The sequence below is a fragment of the Lampetra fluviatilis genome, chromosome 56, assembly GCF_964198595.1.
Source record: "Lampetra fluviatilis chromosome 56, kcLamFluv1.1, whole genome shotgun sequence".
Lineage (NCBI taxonomy): Eukaryota > Metazoa > Chordata > Hyperoartia > Petromyzontiformes > Petromyzontidae > Lampetra > Lampetra fluviatilis.
Genome location: NC_136330.1, coordinates 8,852,752 through 8,873,883, shown reverse-complemented (window position 1 = coordinate 8,873,883; position 21,132 = coordinate 8,852,752). Strand labels below are relative to the sequence as shown.

The 21,132-nt window shown below is 59.8% G+C and overlaps 1 protein-coding gene across 1 annotated transcript in view; it reads right to left on the bottom strand.

Moving 5' to 3' along the window:
- The window catches only part of SAP130 (Sin3A associated protein 130), a 68,580-nt gene that overhangs the window by 21,731 nt on the left and 25,717 nt on the right, over positions 1 to 21,132 (bottom strand). The window contains 11 exon segments of the mRNA XM_078880249.1: positions 477 to 604; positions 953 to 1,118; positions 3,641 to 3,721; positions 7,135 to 7,219; positions 11,708 to 11,858; positions 12,671 to 12,804; positions 14,189 to 14,280; positions 14,897 to 15,014; positions 16,180 to 16,356; positions 17,159 to 17,832; positions 19,209 to 19,309. Coding sequence (XP_078736375.1) covers positions 477 to 604; positions 953 to 1,118; positions 3,641 to 3,721; positions 7,135 to 7,219; positions 11,708 to 11,858; positions 12,671 to 12,804; positions 14,189 to 14,280; positions 14,897 to 15,014; positions 16,180 to 16,356; positions 17,159 to 17,832; positions 19,209 to 19,309 — 1,907 coding nt within the window.

The window sequence follows — 21,132 nt, the reverse complement described above, 5'->3', positions numbered from 1 at the left end:
TTGGGGCAAGTGAGAAGCCCCTGTGAAGGTGCTTCACAGGGGCTTCTCCCCAGTGGCGATGTTTGTTACACACTGTGCCATTTGAGGCCAAGTCGAACTAGGGGAGGCCCAGGACCGGTTCAGATAATCGTCACTGGTGTTGGCCGTGAGCGGGAATAGAACCCGTGTCGCCAAGTTCATAGTGCAGTGTGTTAACCGCTACACTACCGCTCCCCACTCTGAACTGCACACACAGAGACGCGCACACAGAGACGCGCACACAGAGAGACGCGCGCACGCGCGCACGCACACACGCACACACGCGCACGCAAGCACGTGCATGCACGCACGCGAAGCCTTAACGGAATGTTTGGGCAAGTTCCGGCAGCGAGGTCCGTGTTGGCCAACCGCTCGCACGAGGGGACAACCCTCGCGCCCTCCACCCTCCTGCCCGCCCGCCTTTGTCTCCGTCCCCCCGACGCGTCGGCGCTCCTTACCGGTGAGCGGGCGTACGGTGGTGACGGCGGTGGTGATGGGCGTGTAGTGGTGTTGCTGGAGCTGGTAGCTGGGCGCCAGCGCCGGGTACGGAGAGGTGTAATAGTAGTACTGCTGGATGGGCACGGGGCTGTGCGCACATACACACACACGTACACACACACACACGCACACCCCACAACACACACGTAATAATCCCCATGTAATCATATGTTGTGATGGTTGCCATGGTGGCAGATGTGAAGGCGGTTGTGGTGGTGAAGGTGGTTGTGATAAAAGTGGTGGTGTTGATAGTAGTGCAAATGATGGTGATAGCGGTTGCCGTGTTGGTATAGTGATGGAGGCATTGATGGTGGTGGTTGCCGTGTTGGTACGGTGATAGCGTTAACGATGGCGGTAGCGGTTGCCGTGGTGGTAAGGTGACGGTGGTAACGATGGTGTTGGTTGCCATGGTTGCCGTGTTGGTCCTCCCTCTCACCGATTGTCGGGGGTGCGTGTCTCCATGGTGACGGTGGTTGCCGTGGCGGCGCCGGCATTGGGGTTCGGGGAGGCGCGGTGGGCGCCGGGGATGGCGAGGAACGAGGGCGGCCGCTCCGCCGAGTAGTCGTGCCGATTCGGGATCTGCTGCTGCGGAATCACCTTGGCTGGAGAGCACACAGCGACACACAGTGACACACAGCGACACACAGCGACACACAGCGACACACAGCGACACACAGCGACACACAGCGACATAGACACCCCACAGATCACCTTGGCTGGAGAGCACACAGAGACACACAGCGACACACAGCGACACACAGCGACACACAGCGACACACAGCGACACACAGTGACACAAAGCGACACACAGCGACACACAGCGACACACAGCAACATAGACACCCCACAGATCACCTTGGCTGGAGAGCACACAGCGACACACAGCGACACACAGCGACACACAGCGACACACAGCGACACACAGCGACACACAGCGACACACAGTGACACTCAGCGACACACAGTGACACACAGCGACACACAGTGACACACAGTGACACACAGCGACACACAGTGACACACAGCGACACACAGCGACACAGACACCCCACAGATCACCTTGGCTGGAGAGCACACAGCGACACACAGCGACACACAGCGACACACAGAGACACACTGCGACACACAGCGACACAGACACCCCACAGATCACCTTGGCTGGAGAGCACACAGCGACACACAGTGACACACAGCGACACCCAGCGACACACAGCGACACACAGCGACACACAGCGACACACAGCGACACACAGCGACATAGACACCCCACAGATCACCTTGGCTGGAGAGCACACAGAGACACACAGCGACACACAGCGACACACAGAGACACACAGTGACACACAGCGACACACAGTGACACACAGTGACACACAGCGACACACAGTGACACACAGCGACACACAGCGACACAGACACCCCACAGATCACCTTGGCTGGAGAGCACACAGAGACACACAGCGACACACAGCGACACACAGAGACACACAGTGACACACAGTGACACACAGCGACACACAGTGACACACAGCGACACACAGTGACACACAGCGACACACAGCGACACACAGCGACACAGACACCCCACAGATCACCTTGGCTGGAGAGCACACAGAGACACACAGCGACACACAGCGACACACAGAGACACACAGTGACACACAGCGACACACAGTGACACACAGTGACACACAGCGACACACAGTGACACACAGCGACACACAGTGACACAGACACCCCACAGATCACCTTGGCTGGAGAGCACACAGAGACACACAGCGACACACAGCGACACACAGAGACACACAGCGACACACAGCGACACAGACACCCCACAGATCACCTTGGCTGGAGTGCACACAGAGACACACAGCGACACACAGCGACACACAGTGACATAGACACCCCACAGATCACCTTGGCTGGAGAGCACACAGCGACACACAGTGACACACAGCGACACACAGTGACATACAGCGACACACAGCGACACACAGCGACACACAGCGACACACAGCGACACACAGCGACATAGACACCCCACAGATCACCTTGGCTGGAGAGCACACAGTGACACACAGCGACACACAGTGACACACAGCGACACACAGCGACACACAGCGACACACAGCGACACACAGCGACACACAGAGACACACAGCGACACACAGCGACACACAGCGACACACAGCGACACACAGCGACACACAGCGACATAGACACCCCACAGATCACCTTGGCTGGAGTGCACACAGCGACACACAGTGACACACAGCGACACACAGCGACACACAGCGACACACAGTGACACACAGCGACACACAGCGACACACAGCGACACAGACACCCCACAGATCACCTTGGCTGGAGTGCACACAGCGACACACAGCGACACACAGCGACACACAGCGACACACAGCGACATAGACACCCCACAGATCACCTTGGCTGGAGTGCACACAGCGACACAGCGACACACAGCGACACACAGCGACACACAGCGACACACAGCGACACACAGCGACACACAGCGACACACAGCGACATAGACACCCCACAGATCACCTTGGCTGGAGTGCACACAGAGACAAAGACCCCCCCCCCCACCACCGTGTAGTCTAAACGGACTGTGGGGACGAGCGCCGTCAGTACTCAATTTGGACCGAGATCACCTGGGGAAGGCCGAGGAACCAACTCAGAAATTCACCGCCGTTATTGGCTGTGAGCGGGAATCCAACTCGGATTGCCCCGTTGCTATTGCAGTGCGCTAACAACTCTACCGATCCCCACAACGCTTGTGCCAGGCTAGGTGCACTTATAGGCCACGCGAAGTGTTGAAGGCTCACTGGCGGGAGGTCACGGAACAGACCCAGGTGCCGCGCATTAAGTGACCGAGATGACTGGCAGATGCACCAACTGTGCTCACTACTGCCACCTCCCTGCGGTTCTGTTAGCTGCCTGGCGCCCCGCCTGTTGTGGTGAGCGTCGCTCCTCCGCCCTCCGCTGTTGCTGGAGGGCGACCGCTTCCAACTGCCCAGCAGCAGCAGCAGCAGCGTCCTTCACGAGCCACAAGCTCTCGCACGTGGAGGGGTGGAGGGGTGGAGGGGTGGAGGGGTGGACTCACCCACGGGGATGGACGGGGGTGGAGCCGCCTGCGGGTGGATGCCGTGTCCCGGCACGTTCGCCACCGCGTGCGTCGGCACGGCTACGAGGAGGAGGGGTGGGGGTGAGGGGGGCACGGGGGGCGGTGGGGGAGAGACGACAGCGACAACACGCGGCCGAGTTGGCCGTTGAAATTGATTTGTTATTGAAATGTGACGTCAGGTTTTTGCGAGGTGTCGACTGGCACGTGCATAGCAAACAACGGTGAATCTATAACCTGCACCGCGTGCATTTGTAGTGGTGGTATTGACGTGCGCCGACTGTGACAGTGATGGATCACGGGGCGGCGCGGGGTGCGGGGTTGGGCACGCGTTGTGGGCGTGGTGTGGACGCGCGCGCCGGGAGTGACAGATGACGAGGCGGCGCGGAGTGAGTGGTGAGGCACGATGAGATGTGGGAAAAGAGGATCGTAGCCAGCACCCGGCGATTGGTCGAATAAGTGGGTGCTCGCAGCGACGTCCGCAGGTGGGGTATAAAGGGGGACGCGCGAGAGCACTCGGGGAGAGTTACCCAGTTGAAGACCCGAAGACGGAGCTGAAGACCTAGTGAAGCCGAGTAGCTCAGTGGCGTTAGTCGCCGAGTAGCTAAGTGGATGTTGGTCATCCGAGTAGCTCAGTGGCGTTAGTCGCCGAGTAGCTAAGTGGATGTTGGTCATCCGAGTAGCTCAGTGGGCGTTAGTCGCCAAGTAGCTAAGTGGGTGTTTGTCACCCGAGTACTAAGTGGATGTTGGTCATCCGAGTAGCTCAGTGGCGTTAGTCGCCAAGTAGCTAAGAGGATGTTGGTCATCCGAGTAGCTCAGTGGGCGTTAGTCGCCAAGTAGCTAAGTGGGTGTTTGTCACCCGAGTACTAAGTGGATGTTGGTCATCCGAGTAACTCAGTGGGCGTTAGTCGCCAAGTAGCTAAGTGGGTGTTTGTCACCCGAGTACTAAGTGGATGTTGGTCATCCGAGTAACTCAGTGGGCGTTAGTCGCCAAGTAGCGAAGTGGGTGTTGGTCACCCGAGATACAAAGTAGGTGTTAGTCACCTGTAACCAAGTTTGATAAAATAAAGAGTGTGTTACCCGTGAAGTCGTCTCCCGTGGAGTTACTACATTACACATTCATACAGCGAGATCATCGCACTCGGCCACACAAGTACACACACTCGCGACGTTGAGGCGCACACCGTCGATTCGCAGAGAACGGCCGAACGTGGCGTGCGAGAATTTCACCGAGACTCGAATCGGTTGAGGGTGGGGGCAACGCCTGGGGGTGCGTGGGTGGGACACCTCTCTGTGCCGCAGCGACACAGCGTCTGGGAAAGCGGGCGCCGCGTGCGGCCTGTCGCTGCGGCCACGGCTACACAGGCACGACGCTGGGACCGCACAGCGGAGCGACCGCGCGAGCACGACAACGGCGAGGCCAAAGGCTACTGGGCAGATGAGCGCCATGGAAGGTCGTAATACACTCGCGGCCGCACCTTGCGCTGCGGTGGCTAGGAGATGTTAACTCCCTCGCCTGGTATGCCGGAGGTCGTTGGCTCAATCCTCACCCTGATGCCTGCTGCTGTATATTGGGAGTTTGCATGTTCTCCCCATGGTCACGTGGATTTCTCCCCGGGTCCTCCGGGTCTTTCCTCCAAATGTAGAATCTGCGTGCATTTAGAGCATTTGGCTGCTCTCCATGTCCACGTGATTGGCCACTTAATGAAGCTCTCACTTGTGGTCACTTCTGAGGAAGAGCTCTATCGCTCAGTGGGTCTTACCTGATAAGACAAAAATAGTTTTTTTTTTAAATACTTAAATAAAAATAAACTGCAGAGAATTGCTTATTTTATCTTCAACGATTTAATGGCGCTTTGGGTAGCAGATTTGTGCCAAAAGTGAATGCACTCGACTTGGCGTCACCGACACGGGCCCAAGTTCGCTGTCCCTTCAAATTGATGTTCTTGCTTGGACCGAGATAATGGGGGGTGGCAGGAAGGTGGGGGGGTGGTGGGCAGGGTGGGGGGGGGGTGTAACTGTGTGCGTGCGTAGGGGAGCGGACGCCCGAGTGAAGCCGACTGTGGGTGGAGCCTCGCCGGGGTCTCCAGCTGCACTTCTCCACCAAATCTTGGCGAACACCTGCCGTGCCGCCGGCTGACCCGCCCGTGCCGGACGACGTCTTAAAAGAGCTTCACAGCTCATCGGATTCCTCCCGCAGTCTAAATAAAGATTCTATCTTCTGACAACATCGGTGCTAGGAGCACTCGCCCCAACAACTCCGTAAAGGCTATAACAGGGACTCCTCTACTTACGAACATTCGACTTAAGAACTTTCAGAGATACGAACAAACCTGTCCGTATGTCCAGTTGCCTGTTCGGACCGAGAGCCGTAAGTTCAACCGCCGCACAATAGATGGCGGTGGTGGCATCTACATCTGCAGAACATTAAGAACCGGTGGCATCTACATCTACAGGAGATTTTAATCAAATTTTACAGCTATTCCCCGTGTTTAGTGTACACAACGTACAACATGTTTGGAATCGACCGGAGTAAAGCTGGACTTACAAATAAATCGACTTACAAACGGACAAAACTCTGGAACCTAACTCGTTCGTAAGTCCCCGTGTATATATGTGTAGTGACACAAATGTTGTCACCGTGGTGTTAGCGCCAGCCACTAAGCCAGGAGGGCTGCCGAGCGCCGGGAACCTCCCTGGGAGGCTTGAGGGACACGTGACCGGGGGCCGGGAGCCCCTCCCTTGACACAGTAGGGGGCGTGGCCTGGGGCCGGGAGCCCCTCCCTTGACACAGCAGGGGGCGTGGCCTGGGGCCGGGAGCCCCTCCCTTGACACAGCAGGGACACGTGACCGGGGGCCGGGAGCCCCTCCCTTGTCACAGCAGGGGGCGTGGCCTGGGGCCGGGAGCCCCTTCCTTGTCACAGCAGGGGGCGTGGCCTGGGGTCGGGAGCCCCTCCCTTGACACAGCAGGGACACGTGACCGGGGGCCGGGAGCCCCTCCCTTGTCACAGCAGGGGGCGTGGCCTGGGGCCGGGAGCCCCTCCCTTGACACAGCAGGGGGCGGGGCCTGGAGCCGGGAGCCCCTCCCTTGTCACAGCAGGGGGCGTGGCCTGGGGCGGAGCGGGACCGCGGCCTGGGGTATAAAGGGGGAGCCCCGACAGGGATCGGGGTTCGTTGTGGGGATGAGCCCGGGGTCCGGCGTCTCTTCGTCTCTTTGCTCCTCGTCCGTCGGAAGTTGTAGCTCAATATCGTGGGTCAGACAGCTTGTGCCGACTGGCCCGTTCGCGACAGGAACCCGCACGCACATAGTGAACAGTATAGCCACCCCTAGCGAGACAACCCCAAGTGGTTAGAGTTGTGTTAATAAACGAGTTGCCTCCATCTATAGTGTGTGCGGCGGCTCAGCGTCATACACACGACATATACACACAGGACATCACCGTCTTGTGTTATCCCTGTACCGGTGTGCCACTCACTCTGGGAGACGGAGGAAGTGGCGGTGGCCACGCTGCCCTGGATGGGAGCCACCGTGACGGGGATGGGAGTGCCCAGGATGGCTTTCTGCAACAAGAGGGCAGGTGAGTGGGGTGTGAGTGGGGTGTGTGTGGGGTGTGTGTGGGGTGCGAGTGGGGTGTGAGTGGAGTGCGTGTGGGGTGCGAGTGGGGTGCGAGTGGGGTGCGAGTGGGGTGCGTGTGGGGTTCGAGTAGGCTGCGAGTGGGGTGCGAGTGGGGTGCGTGTGGGGTGCGAGTGGGGTGCGAGTGGGGTGCAAGTGGGGTGCGAGTGAGGTGCAAGTGTGGTGCGAGTGTGGTGCGAGTGGGGTGTGACTGGGGTGCGAGTGGGGTGCGTGTGGGGTGCGTGTGGGGTGCGAGTGGGGTGCGTGTGGGGTGCGAGTGGGGTGTGTGTGGGGTGCGAGTGGGGTGCGAGTGGGGTGCGTGTGGGGTGCGAGTGGGGTGGGTGTGGGGTGTGATTGTGGCGAGTGGGGTGCGTGTGGGGTGCGAGTGGGGTGGGTGTGGGGTGTGAGTGTGGTGTGAGTGGGGTGTGAGTGGGGTGCGAGTGGGGTGCGAGTGGGGTGCGAGTGGGGTGGGTGTGGGGTGTGAGTGTGGTGTGAGTGGGGTGCGAGTGGGGTGCGAGTGTGGTGCGAGTGGGGTGCGAGTGTGGTGTGAGTGGGGTGCGAGTGGGGTGCGAGTGGGGTGCGAGTGGGGTGCGTGTGGGGTGCGAGTGGGGTGTGTGTGGGGTGCGAGTGGGGTGCGAGTGGGGTGCGTGTGGGGTGCGAGTGGGGTGGGTGTGGGGTGTGAGTGTGGCGAGTGGGGTGCGTGTGGGGTGCGAGTGGGGTGGGTGTGGGGTGTGAGTGTGGTGTGAGTGGGGTGTGAGTGGGGTGCATGTGGGGTGCGAGTAGGCTGCGAGTGGGGTGCGAGTGGGGTGCGTGTGGGGTGCGAGTGGGGTGCGAGTGGGGTGCGAGTGGGGTGCGAGTGAGGTGCAAGTGTGGTGCGAGTGTTGTGTGAGTGGGGTGTGATTGGGGTGCGAGTGGGGTGCGTGTGGGGTGCGAGTGGGGTGCGAGTGGGGTGCGTGTGGGGTGCGAGTGGGGTGCGTGTGGGGTGCGAGTGGGGTGCGAGTGGGGTGCGTGTGGGGTGCGAGTGGGGTGGGTGTGGGGTGTGAGTGGGGTGTGAGTGGGGTGCGAGTGGGGTGCGAGTGGGGTGCGAGTGTGGTGCGAGTGGGGTGCGAGTGGGGTGTGAGTGGAGTGCGAGTGGGGTGCGAGTGGGGTGCGTGTGGGGTGCGAGTGGGGTGCGAGTGGGGTGCGAGTGGGGTGCGAGTGGGGTGCGAGTGGGGTGCGTGTGGGGTGCGTGTGGGGTGTGAGTGGGATGTGAGTGGGGTGTGTGTGGGGTGTGAGTGGGGTGTGAGTGGGGTGTGTGTGGGGTGTGAGTGTGGTGTGTGTGGGGTGTCGGTGGGGTGTGAGTTTGGTGGGTGTGGGGTGCGAGTGGGGTGCGAGTGGGGTGCGTGTGGGGTGCGAGTGGGGTGGGTGTGGGGTGTGATTGTGGCGAGTGGGGTGCGTGTGGGGTGCGAGTGGGGTGGGTGTGGGGTGTGAGTGTGGTGTGAGTGGGGTGTGAGTGGGGTGCGAGTGGGGTGTGAGTGGGGTGCGAGTGGGGTGGGTGTGGGGTGTGAGTGTGGTGTGAGTGGGGTGCGAGTGGGGTGCGAGTGTGGTGTGAGTGGGGTGCGAGTGTGGTGTGAGTGGGGTGCGAGTGGGGTGCGAGTGGGGTGCGAGTGGGGTGCGTGTGGGGTGCGAGTGGGGTGTGTGTGGGGTGCGAGTGGGGTGCGAGTGGGGTGCGTGTGGGGTGCGAGTGGGGTGGGTGTGGGGTGTGAGTGTGGCGAGTGGGGTGCGTGTGGGGTGCGAGTGGGGTGGGTGTGGGGTGTGAGTGTGGTGTGAGTGGGGTGTGAGTGGGGTGCATGTGGGGTGCGAGTAGGCTGCGAGTGGGGTGCGAGTGGGGTGCGTGTGGGGTGCGAGTGGGGTGCGAGTGGGGTGCGAGTGGGGTGCGAGTGAGGTGCAAGTGTGGTGCGAGTGTTGTGTGAGTGGGGTGTGATTGGGGTGCGAGTGGGGTGCGTGTGGGGTGCGAGTGGGGTGCGAGTGGGGTGCGTGTGGGGTGCGAGTGGGGTGCGTGTGGGGTGCGAGTGGGGTGCGAGTGGGGTGCGTGTGGGGTGCGAGTGGGGTGGGTGTGGGGTGTGAGTGGGGTGCGAGTGGGGTGCGAGTGGGGTGCGAGTGGGGTGCGAGTGTGGTGCGAGTGGGGTGCGAGTGGGGTGCGTGTGGGGTGCGAGTGGGGTGCGAGTGGGGTGCGAGTGGGGTGCGAGTGGGGTGCGAGTGGGGTGCGTGTGGGGTGCGTGTGGGGTGTGAGTGGGATGTGAGTGGGGTGTGTGTGGGGTGTGAGTGGGGTGTGAGTGGGGTGTGTGTGGGGTGTGAGTGTGGTGTGTGTGGGGTGTCGGTGGGGTGTGAGTTTGGTGGGTGTGGGGTGTGGGTGAGGTGCGAGTGGGATGTGAGTGCGGTGCGAGTGGGGTGTGAGTGTGGTGTGAGTGGGGTGCGTGTGGGGTGCGTGTGGGGTGTGAGTGTGGTGTGAGTGGTGTGGGTGGGGTGCGAGTGGGGTGCGAGTGGGGTGCGTGTGGGGTGCGAGTGGGGTGCGAGCGGGGTGCGTGTGGGGTGCGTGTGGGGTGCAAGTGGGGTGCGAGTGGGGTGCGTGTGGGGTGCGAGTGGAGTGGGTGTGGGGTGTGAGTGTGGCGAGTGGGGTGCGAGTGGGGTGCGAGTGGGGTGGGTGTGGGGTGTGAGTGTGGTGTGAGTGGGGTGTGAGTGGGGTGCGAGTGGGGTGCGAGTGGGGTGCGAGTGGGGTGCGAGTGGGGTGCGAGTGGGGTGCGTGTGGGGTGCGTGTGGGGTGCGAGTGGGGTGCGAGTGGGGTGCGAGTGGGGTGCGAGTGGGGTGCATGTGGGGTGCGAGTGGGATGCGAGTGGGGTGCGTGTGGGGTGTTAGTGGGGTGTGTGGGGTGTGAGTGTGGTGTGTGTGGGGTGTCGGTGGGGTGTGAGTTTGGTGGGTGTGGGGTGTGAGTGTGGTGTGAGTGGGGTGTGTGTGGGGTGTCGGTGGGGTGTGAGTGGGGTGGGTGTGGGGTGGGTGTGGGGTGCGTGTGGGGTGCGAGTGGGGTGGGTGTGGGGTGTGAGTGTGGTGTGAGTGGGGTGCGAGTGGGGTGCGAGTGGGGTGTGAGTGGGGTGCGAGTGGGGTGGGTGTGGGGTGTGAGTGGGGTGTGAGTGGGGTGTGAGTGTGGTGTGAGTGGGGTGCGAGTGGGGTGCGAGTGGGGTGCGTGTGGGGTGCGAGTGGGGTGCGAGTGGGGTGCGAGTGGAGTGCGAGTGGGGTGCGAGTGGGGTACGAGTGGGGTGCGTGTGGGGTGCGAGTGGGATGTGAGTGGGGTGTGTGTGGGGTGTGAGTGGGGTGTGAGTGGGGTGTGTGTGGGGTGTGAGTGTGGTGTGTGTGGGGTGTCGGTGGGGTGTGAGATTGGCGTGGGTGAGGTGCGAGTGGGATGTGAGTGGGGTGCGAGTGGGGTGTGAGTGTGGTGTGAGTGGGGTGCGTATGGGGTGTGAGTGGGGTGTGAGTGTGGTATGAGTGGTGTGGGTGGGGTGCGAGTGGGGTGCGAGTGGGGTGCGAGTGGGGTGCGTGTGGGGTGCGAGTGGGGTGCGTGTGGGGTGCGAGTGGGGTGCGAGTGGGGTGCGAGTGGGGTGCGAGTGGGGTGCGAGTGGGGTACGAGTGGGGTGCGAGTGGGGTGCGAGTGGGGTGCGAGTGGGGTGCGTGTGGGGTGCGAGTGGGGTGCGAGTGGGGTACGAGTGGGGTGCGAGTGGGGTGCGAGTGGGGTGCGAGTGGGGTACGAGTGGGGTGCGAGTGGGGTGCGAGTGGGGTGCGAGTGGGGTGCGAGTGGGGTGCGAGTGGGGTGCGTGTGGGGTGCGAGTGGGGTGCGAGTGGGGTGCGTGTGGGGTGCGAGTGGGGTGCGAGTGGGGTGCGAGTGGGGTGCGAGTGGGGTGCGTGTGTGTGGCTGATTGTGGGGACCGGTGGTGAAGCGTTTAGCGCGCTGCGCTATGAACCCGGCAACCCGGGCTTGATTCCCGTTCACGGCCAACACCAGTGACGATTATCTGAACCGGTCCTGGGCCTCCCCTAGGTCGACTCAGCCTGAAATGCATACCTGGTGAGGGTGTGTAAACATCGCCACTGGGGAGACAAAGGCGGTCGGGCGTGGTCCTGGACACCCACCCCCTCGTGTGCCTTTCCGGCCTTCAAAGGTGCTCACTAACAGCACTTGCTCCAACGGTCTGTTAAGGCTATATTTGTCTTTGGCTGGTGGTGAAAATGGGGGTGAGTGGTGCTACTTGTTTGTGAGTGACAGTGCGAGTGAGGGGTGCGTGTTTGTGGGTGTGGTGAGTGGGGGTGATGGTGTGAGTGATGGTGTGGTGAGTGTGAGTGTGTGGTGTGTCGTGAGGGTGGGAGTGAGGGTGTGGTGGTGAGGCTGAGTGTGTGTGCAGTCGCACCTGCTGCAGCGTCTGCAGCTGGATCTTGTGCTGCACCGTGGGGTGGGAGTGGGGGCCATGGGGGAACCTCTGGGGGGGCTCCGCCGTGGGGGGCTGGTGCTGCCGAGCGGATGCCCCAACCCCTCCGAGAGGCGCGCCCGGAACCACACGCCTAGTCACGCACACCACCACCACCACCACCACGCCACGATCACTGCACCACCTCCACCACCATCACCAACACCGCACCACCATCACCACATCACCACGCCACTATCACTGCACCACCTCCACTAACACCGCACCACCATCACCTCACCACCACGCAACCATCACTGCACCACCGCCCACCATCACCGCACCACCTCCACCACCATCACTAACACCGCACCACCATCACCACACCACCGCGCAACCATCACTGCACCACCGCCACTACCATCCATCACTAATACCACACCACCACCATCGCCGCACGTCTGCGCGCGCACACCACACCACCGCCACTGCACAACCATCACCGCACCAATGCCACCTATCACTAAAACCGCACTACCACCATGGCGCCACACGCCTGCACACGCACGCCATACCCCCGTCATGGCACTACCATGGTGAGGGCGCTGCTGTTGGTGCGTATCTGTGTACGTGTGTGTGTGGGGGGGGGGAGCGATGTTGTAGCGGCTAGCGCGTTGGGCTGCAAAACTGGCGACCCGAGTTCGATTCCCGCTCACGGCCACCAACACCAGTGACGATGATCTGAACCGGTCCTGGGCCGCTCCTAGGTCGACTCAGCCTCAAATGAGGACCTGGTGTGGTGTGTAACAATATCGCCACCGAGGAGACAAAGGCGGCCTGGCGTGGTGCTGGCCACTTACCCCCTCGTGTGCCATGCTGGCCTTCATAGGTGCCCGCTAACAGCACTTGCCCCAACAGCCTGTCACAGGCTACACGGGGGACCTTTGTGTTTGCTGCTGTTGTTACCCGTGGGCGCTCGCCTCCACGCTGCCATGCGATGCGGTTGCCGTGGAGACAGAGGGAGAGTGAGCACGAGGAGCCGGGGCGATGGACGGGCCCGGACCGGAGGAGCCGCCTGACGATGGCATCGCCAAGCGGGACTGCGAGACGGAGATACAGACTTAGATAGACGCACACAGAGATAGGCACGCACAGATATACACACAGATATACGCACAGATATACACACAGATATACACACAGACACAATTATACACACACACACACAATTATACACACACACAGATATACGCACAGATATACACACACACAGATATACACACAGACACAATTATACACACACACACAATTATACACACACACAGATATACACACAGATATACACACAGACACAATTATACACACAGACACACAATTATACACACACACAGATATACGCACAGATATACACACACAGATATACACAGACACAATTATACACACACACACAATTATACACACACACAGATATACACACAGATATACACACAGACACAATTATACACACACACAGAGACACATACAGAGACACAGATACAAATATACACACGCACAGAAGCACACAGACACAAATATACACACACAGACGGAGAGACATACACAAACAAATAAAGAGAAACAGATAATCACACAGACACAGCATTGAGACACATATACACACAGACGCAGGAGACACAGACACAGGCATACACACAGACACGCACAGGGACACACATACACAAACAAATATACAGTGCACACACACAACAATATACATTGACACACCCACATGGAGAAACAGACAGATATATACATAAGATACAGACGCACACAGGGAGACAAAGAAAGATACACACATAAGATAGGCACACATACACGAATAAACACCAAGAACAATGGTAGGGGTAGTGTTAGTGTCAGATGTTGGCGATCGTGTCGGTAGTAACGTCGGCGGCAGCGTCGGTGGTAGTGTTGGTGGTGTTTGTGGTGGTGGTGTTGGTGGTGGTGTTGGTGGTGGTGTTGGTGGTGGTGGTGGTGTTGGTGGTGTTTGTGGTGGTGGTGTTGGTGGTGGTGGTGTTGGTGGTGGTGTTGGTGGTGGTGTTGGTGGTGTTTGTGGTGGTGTTTGTGGTGGTGGTGTTGGTGGTGGTGTTGGTGGTGGTGTTGGTGGTGGTGGTGTTGGTGGTGGTGTTGGTGGTGGTGGTGTTGGTGGTGGTGTTGGTGGTGTTGGTGGTGGTGGTGGTGGTGTTGGTGGTGTTGGTGGTGGTGTTGGTGGTGGTGTTGGTGGTGGTGTTGGTGTTGGTGGTGGTGTTGGTGTTGGTGGTGTTGGTGTTGGTGGTGGTGGTGTTGGTGGTGTTGGTGGTGGTGTTGGTGGTGGTGTTGGTGGTGGTGGTGTTGGTGGTGTTGGTGGTGGTGGTGTTGGTGGTGGTGTTGGTGGTGGTGGTGTTGGTGGTGTTGGTGGTGGTGGTGTTGGTGGTGTTGGTGGTGGTGTTGGTGGAGGGCCGGAACCTGTATGGGGTGGATGATGGGTGGCGTGGGGTTGCGCAGCACCGTTGTGGTCACCCCTTTGGGAGTGGAGATGGCAGCAGCCACCGCGGCCCCTGCCACCACCACAGCGCAGCGCGCCATCGCGGTTAACGAGCACAGCCGAGAGTTAACAAATCACCGCACACGTACAAACAACGACCAAGATCGCCCATGTAGCCTGAACAGACTGTTGGGGCAAGTGCTGTTAGCGAGCACCTATGGGGGTTGGCACGGCACGCGAAGGGGTGGGTGGGTAGCCATTACCACGCCCGGCCACCTTTGTCTCCTTAGTGGCGATGTTTACACACCGCACCAGATACTAATTTGAGGCCGAGTTGACTTAGGGGAGGCCTACAGCCAGTTCAGATAATCATCACTGGTGTTGGCAGTGAGCGGGAATCGAACCTGGGTCGCCAGGTTTGTTACGCTACACTTCTGCTCACACACGCACACACACACACACGCACGCACACACGCACGCACACACGCGCGCACACATGCACACACACACGCACGCACGCACACACGCACACACACGCACACAACACGCACACACACGCACACACACGCACGCACACGCACGCACGCGCACGCACGCACACATGCACGCACGCACGCACGCACGCGCACACATGCACGCACGCACACATACACGCACGCACGCGTGTGTATGTGTGTGTATATGCGCACCCCTGGGTAGATGGGAGAAGACGGAGGGCGCCCCCTGCACCGTGCTACGGATGATTGACATCTGCACGGCCTGGACCCCGGCTCCCACAATGGGGTGGTGCGGTACGCCACCCGGACCCTGGGCACACACACAAACACAAAGGCGAAGATCACCCGTACAGCCTCAACTAGACTGTTGGGGCAAGTGCTGTTAGCGAGCACCTATGAAGGCCGGCACGGCACACGAGGGAGTGGGTGGTCAGCACCATACGCCTTTGTTGTTTACACACCGCACCGGGTATTAATTTAAGGTCGAGTCGACCTTAGGGAGGTCCAGGACCGGTTCAGATAATCATCACTGGTGTTGGCCGTGAGCGGGAATCAAACTCGGATCGCTGGGTTCATTGCGCAGTGCGATAACCACTGCACTACCGCTCCCCAGCACGCAGACACACGGTCGTAAACACACACACACACACACGCTCTCAGCACCTCCGAGCGTAGGCTGCAGCAAGCCTCCTCATTCCAGCCGGAAACCTCCTCCATCAGCCAGGGTTTTCTGGGGAGGCCTGGACGGCGCTACCCAACGCAGCCATAGAAAGGTGCGCGAGCCACAGTAATAAACCTCAATAAGTTTCCTCTGCACAAACTGTCACACACATACACAAGCTCACGCATGGTACACTAGCTTGCATATGCATACACACTTACACAGGCATAGACATTGACACAAAGACAAAGATCCCTCTTGTAGCCTTGACAGACTGTTGGGGCAAGTGCTGTTAGCGAGCACCTATGAAGGCCGGCTCGACAACACCAGGGGTTGGGTGGCTAACACCACGCCTAGCCACCTTTGTCTCCCGAGAGGCGATGTTTTTACACTGCACCAGGCACTCATTTGAGGCCGATACGACCTAAGAGATGGCCGAGGACCAGTTCAGATAATCATCACTGACGGTGTTGGTGGCCGAGAGCGGGAATCCAACTCTGATGGCCGAGTTCGTAGCGCAGCGCGCTAACCGCTGCACTAACGCTCCCCCACATTGACACAAGCGCACACACACACAGGCGAGCGTACGCTTCAGTCTGTGTCCACGCGACACCGACGGTCCAAAGACAAAGATCCCCCCCGTGTAGCCTTGAACGGACTGAACGGGCAAGTGCTGTTCAGCGAGCACTCATGAAGGCCGCCGCCGCAACAACACGAGGGGGTTGCGTGGCCCCGACCCACGCCCGGAAACCTCGAGGGGTCACGTGCACGCACGGTGCCGCGTCGACCCCGACCGAGCAAGCGGCAGCGTCACCTGCTGCCCGCTGATGGTGGCGACGGGGATGGTGGTGGTGGGGGGCACCCCCCCGGTCTCAAGGCCGGCGCCAGCGTGCGGGGGGCCCTTGGCAGAGGGAGCCGAGTGCGCGGGGGGCCCTGGAGGAACGGCAGGAGCCGGAGCGATGGGGCGCGTTGGAAGGGGCAGCTTCCCCGACTGCGGGGGGGGGGGGGGAAAGCAGGTGGACATTTTGACAACGCGAGCAGATGCCAAGCACAGAGATACACGTACACACAGAGACATGTGCATACACACAAACAAAGACAAAGATCCCCCGTAAAGCCTGTAACAGACTGTTGGGGCAAATGCTGTTGGCGACTAGCACCTATGAAGGCAAGCACGGCACACGAGGGTGTGGGGTGGCCAGCACCACACCTGGCCACCTTTGTCTCCCCAGTGGCGATGTTTACACATCGCACCAGGTACTCATTTAAAGCTGACCCGACCTAGGGGAAGCCCGGGACCCATTAAGAAAATCATCACTGGCGGTGGCCATGAGCGGGAATCGAACTCGGGTCGCCAGTTTTGCAGCCCAACGCACTAACCGCTACAAAATCGCTCCCCACACACACACGTACACAGAGATACGCACGCACAAACACACACAAACACGCACAAACACACACAAACACACGCACAGGAGCCAAGCCTCTATCCTGAGCAACCGGTTGCGTAACCACTGGCAAGCGGTTGCTGGAGACGTCCACGCACAAGTGACGGGATCCAGGTGCACGCAACCAAGCCGGGCGACCGATCGCTCAGGCGCGGATCCCGGCTTTAGGAACCGCGCCCCGGGTCGGACGCGGGGGTCCACCGGCTGGGGTCCACTGCTGACGTCCATCGCCGGAGCCCACCGGTGGGGTTCACCACTGGGGTCCACTAGTGGACCCCCCCGGCTGGGGTGCACCGGATGGGGTGCACCGGAGGTGGCCCAGCCGGGATAGCAGCTTCCCCCCACCTTGGCGATGGCCTCGGGGAAGACGGCCTGGATGTGCCCTGGCAGGTGCGCCGCGAGCGCTGCCGAGGACGCCGCCACCGCCGCCGGTGACGACGACGAGGCGAGCACAGACGGGGCGGACGGGGGGGCCGCGTGAGCCGCCGCGTGGTGCTGGGACAGCTGCGACATCCCCGCGGCGCACAGCGAGGGCGAGTGGCCGCCGCCACCGAACGCCGGGAGGTGCACGCCGGGAGGCAGGCCAATGGCGGCGGCCAGGCCCGGCGACGCCGTGTGCTGCCGCTGCTGCTGCTGCTGCTGCTGCTGCTGCTGCGCCGCGTGCTGCTGCTGTGCCGCGTGCACGGCCGCGTGGCCGGCGGGAGCGCCGGTCGTGCCGCCGGCCAGCACGGTCGCCGACACCGGCGGCTGCTGCTGCTGCTGCAGAGCGCCGTGGGACGTGTGGGCGACGAGTGGTGGCGCGCCCTGCGGGAGGGCCGCCGCCGCCACGGCCGCCACCACGGCCGCCACCGCCCCGCCCTGCGAGCCCGGTGCGCTCTGGGAAGAGAGCGGTGCATGCTGGGACGGCTGGATCTGCGGATAGGGGCGCACGGCAACGGCCTCCATCTTGTCGTCGCGGTAAGGCCCCGAGGCGGCCATGACGGCGTGGGAAGAGCCCGTGGAGGGGTCGTCGCACTTTCCTACGCACACACAAACATCCGCCCAATCGCCTTCACGGAATGTCGGGGCGAGTGTTGCTGTCGCCCAGGTCCCTTGTAGGCCGACGCGGCATGCGAGGGGGAGCGGCGTGGCCAGCACCGTGCCACCTTCATCTTCCCAACGTCGGTGTTTTATAGGGGAGGGAGGAGGCCCGTGACCGGTTCAGATATTCGTCACCGTTGGCCCATGACCGTGAATCGATCCCACCGTGTTTTGTGTTTAGTGTTGTTGTCCTTCCCCGCAACCTCCGATGAGCACGGTTGGCTATGCAGGGTGTGAATACGTACATACGTGCCACAACTCGGTGACCACTGCACCACCGTTCGACATATGTACACCATACTGACAAGAGGGCGATATGACACTGGGAGGTTAGATGGCATGAGTATAAATGTGTCATTAACCCGCCACCACCCGACACAGCAAATTAGCGAGGTTTGTCACGTGAACAAAACGTGCCAATTAGTTTCTACTTCATCCACAACATTTGAGTACAACGTGTCGCTGATAATTACATCCAGATGTCATGGTTAGTAAGAAAAAAATCGCCCCATGATGCTTGGTGTAATTACCAGCGAAATGTCATATTACTCTAATTGTACATGTTGTCGATTTACCCTCCAACACACCGGTGGGCTGAACTAGGATATTGGTCGCAAAATCCTACGCATCAAACTGACACGGGGAGGTCGACATCCATCGCAGTAAATGGACCAAGGCCCGTGAGGAAGATGGCGACGAGAGTGTGTGTGTGCGTGTGCATGTGTGTACGGTGTGTGCAGTGTGTGTGTGTGTGTACGGTGAGTGTGTGTGTACAGTGTGTGTGTGTACGGTGTGTGTGTGTGTGTACGGTGTGTGTGTGTGTACGGTGTGTGTGTGTGTACGGTGTGTGTGTGTGTACGGTGTGTGTGTGTGTACGGTGTGTGTGTGTGTGTGTACGGTGTGTGTGTGTGTGTACGGTGTGTGTGTGTGTACGGTGTGTGTGTGTGTACGGTGTGTGTGTGTGTACGGTGTGTGTGTGTGTACGGTGTGTGTGTGTGTGTGTACGGTGTGTGTGTGTGTGTACGGTGTGTGTGTGTGTGTACGGTGTGTGTGTGTGTACGGTGTGTGTGTGTGTACGGTGTGTGTGTGTACGGTGTGTGTGTGTGTGTACGGTGTGTGTGTGTGTACGGTGTGTGTGTGTGTGTACGGTGTGTGTGTGTGTGTACGGTGTGTGTGTGTGTACGGTGTGTGTGTGTGTACGGTGTGTGTGTGTACGGTGTGTGTGTGTGTGTACGGTGTGTGTGTGTGTACGGTGTGTGTGTGTCGCGTGGGATCCCCCCGGCGAGCCCCGTGCGGGGGGGGGGGTAGGCCCCACCTGGAGGGATACCACCGGCCCCACTGGGGTTGGGCTGCCCGGAGCTCCCTCCACCCCCTGAGGAGCTGGCGAACTGGTGGCCGCTCATGGCTGGGGGAGCACTGTGGGCACGCGGGGACACGCACACATACACACACACACATACACACACATACACGCACACACATACACCCACACACACACGCACACATACACGCACACACATACACGCACGCACGGGTTAATGAGATGTAAATATCGCCCCGTACAGCCTTCAACAGACTGTTGGGACAAGTGCTGTTAGCGAGCACCTATGGAGGCTGGCACGGCACACGAGGGGGTGGGTGGGCAACAGCACACCCGCTAGGCCGCCTTTGTCTCCCCAGTGGTGATGTGTTTACAAACCGCAGCAGGTACTAATTTGAGGCTGAGTCGACCTCAAAAGGAGGCTCAGCACCGATTTTGGATACTCGTGACGTCATGTGTGCCGTCCAGTGCGATGATGTCACGGAACGTGGCGTCATGCGCGCTGGGCGGGGCAATGACGTCATGTCTCCCCGTAACGAAAGCGGGGTCACTGTGGGAACGCGTAAGAGTAAGAAGGGTGAAGAGGGAACCAGGGGTAGAGGGATCGAGGAGTGAGTCTGGAGAGAAGCCGGTGGTAGCCGTAGAGGTGCTTCTCTCTCCGGTCGGTGGAGTTGGCAGAGTCCCCGATCCGACACGAGAGAGAGAGAGACCGGAGCTAGCCGGGCAGGGACCAAGACTCAGTGTAGGACCCCTAACCCCTGGGAGTTGTTACACCCTTGTGTGTTATTTGAAATATATTAAATAAACCTTTGGCGAAAGCCCTTAACCTCCAAGCCGTCTCCGAGTCGTCGTCGACTAGTCCTCTACACAAATATAAATACACAGAGGTACACATAGATACACACACGACAATATAAATACACAGAGGTACACATAGATACACACACGACAATATAAATACACATATAAATACCGAGGTACACAGACAGATACACACACAGTTCCACACATCACACGGGCTTACCCCGGGGTACCGAATAATACAAAATGGCCGAGGCAATTAAATATTCTATTTCTGGGACACTATTTTTTCCAGGGGTGTACTTCACTCCGCGATGTCGAAACGCGGCGAGGACGATTGCGCTGAGACCCTGAACGCTCACGGTACGCACCGTGGTGGTGCATCGTGTACAGCTCGTCGAGATGAGTCGATTGCCGCATCGCTAGGCCTCGGCAAGGTAAGGTAATTTACCCTTTTTACCGGGTAAAAGGGTAAAGGTGTCGACATGCCAAGGGGTAAGGTAAAGGGTAGGGTAAAGGTATCTCGGAAGAATTACTCGGTAGGGTAAAGGTAGCGAGAAGTATTACCCGGTAAATACGGTGCCTTGTTTACTGCTAAAAGCTCCGACTAATTGGGAATGGGACGCAAGCGTAGGATTGATCACCCTGTCGCTGGCCGCCTTTGGGGAGGGTGTATAGTGTGAAAGGCCGAAACACCCTAGGAACCAAAGGTACACTACTGACGATGCGCTCCCCAAATTTCACCAGGCTCACTGTTCATGAACTCTTTGAAGTGCTTGCACAAAGGATAGTAACATCTCATCCTGTGTTCTTGGAATCTGAATATCTGGACTTGTCCAGTGAATGCTGAGAAAGATCAGCTGACAACAGGGGAAAGTCCTTGTGGCGGCACGGAGAGACGGCTGACAGAAGGGAATAGACCCCACTGGGACAGTCATCGGTTAGCTTCCCATTTCTGTAGTTTCCCATGCTTCGCAGTATGTTGGAAACACCCGCTTTAGCTACAGAAAGTCAACATACGAGAATACCCCTAGAGTCTGCGAGAGCAGGGGCGGAAGATGACTCATCGACTGACAACATGGTAACGACTGGACCGGAAACGACTACGAGTAATGAA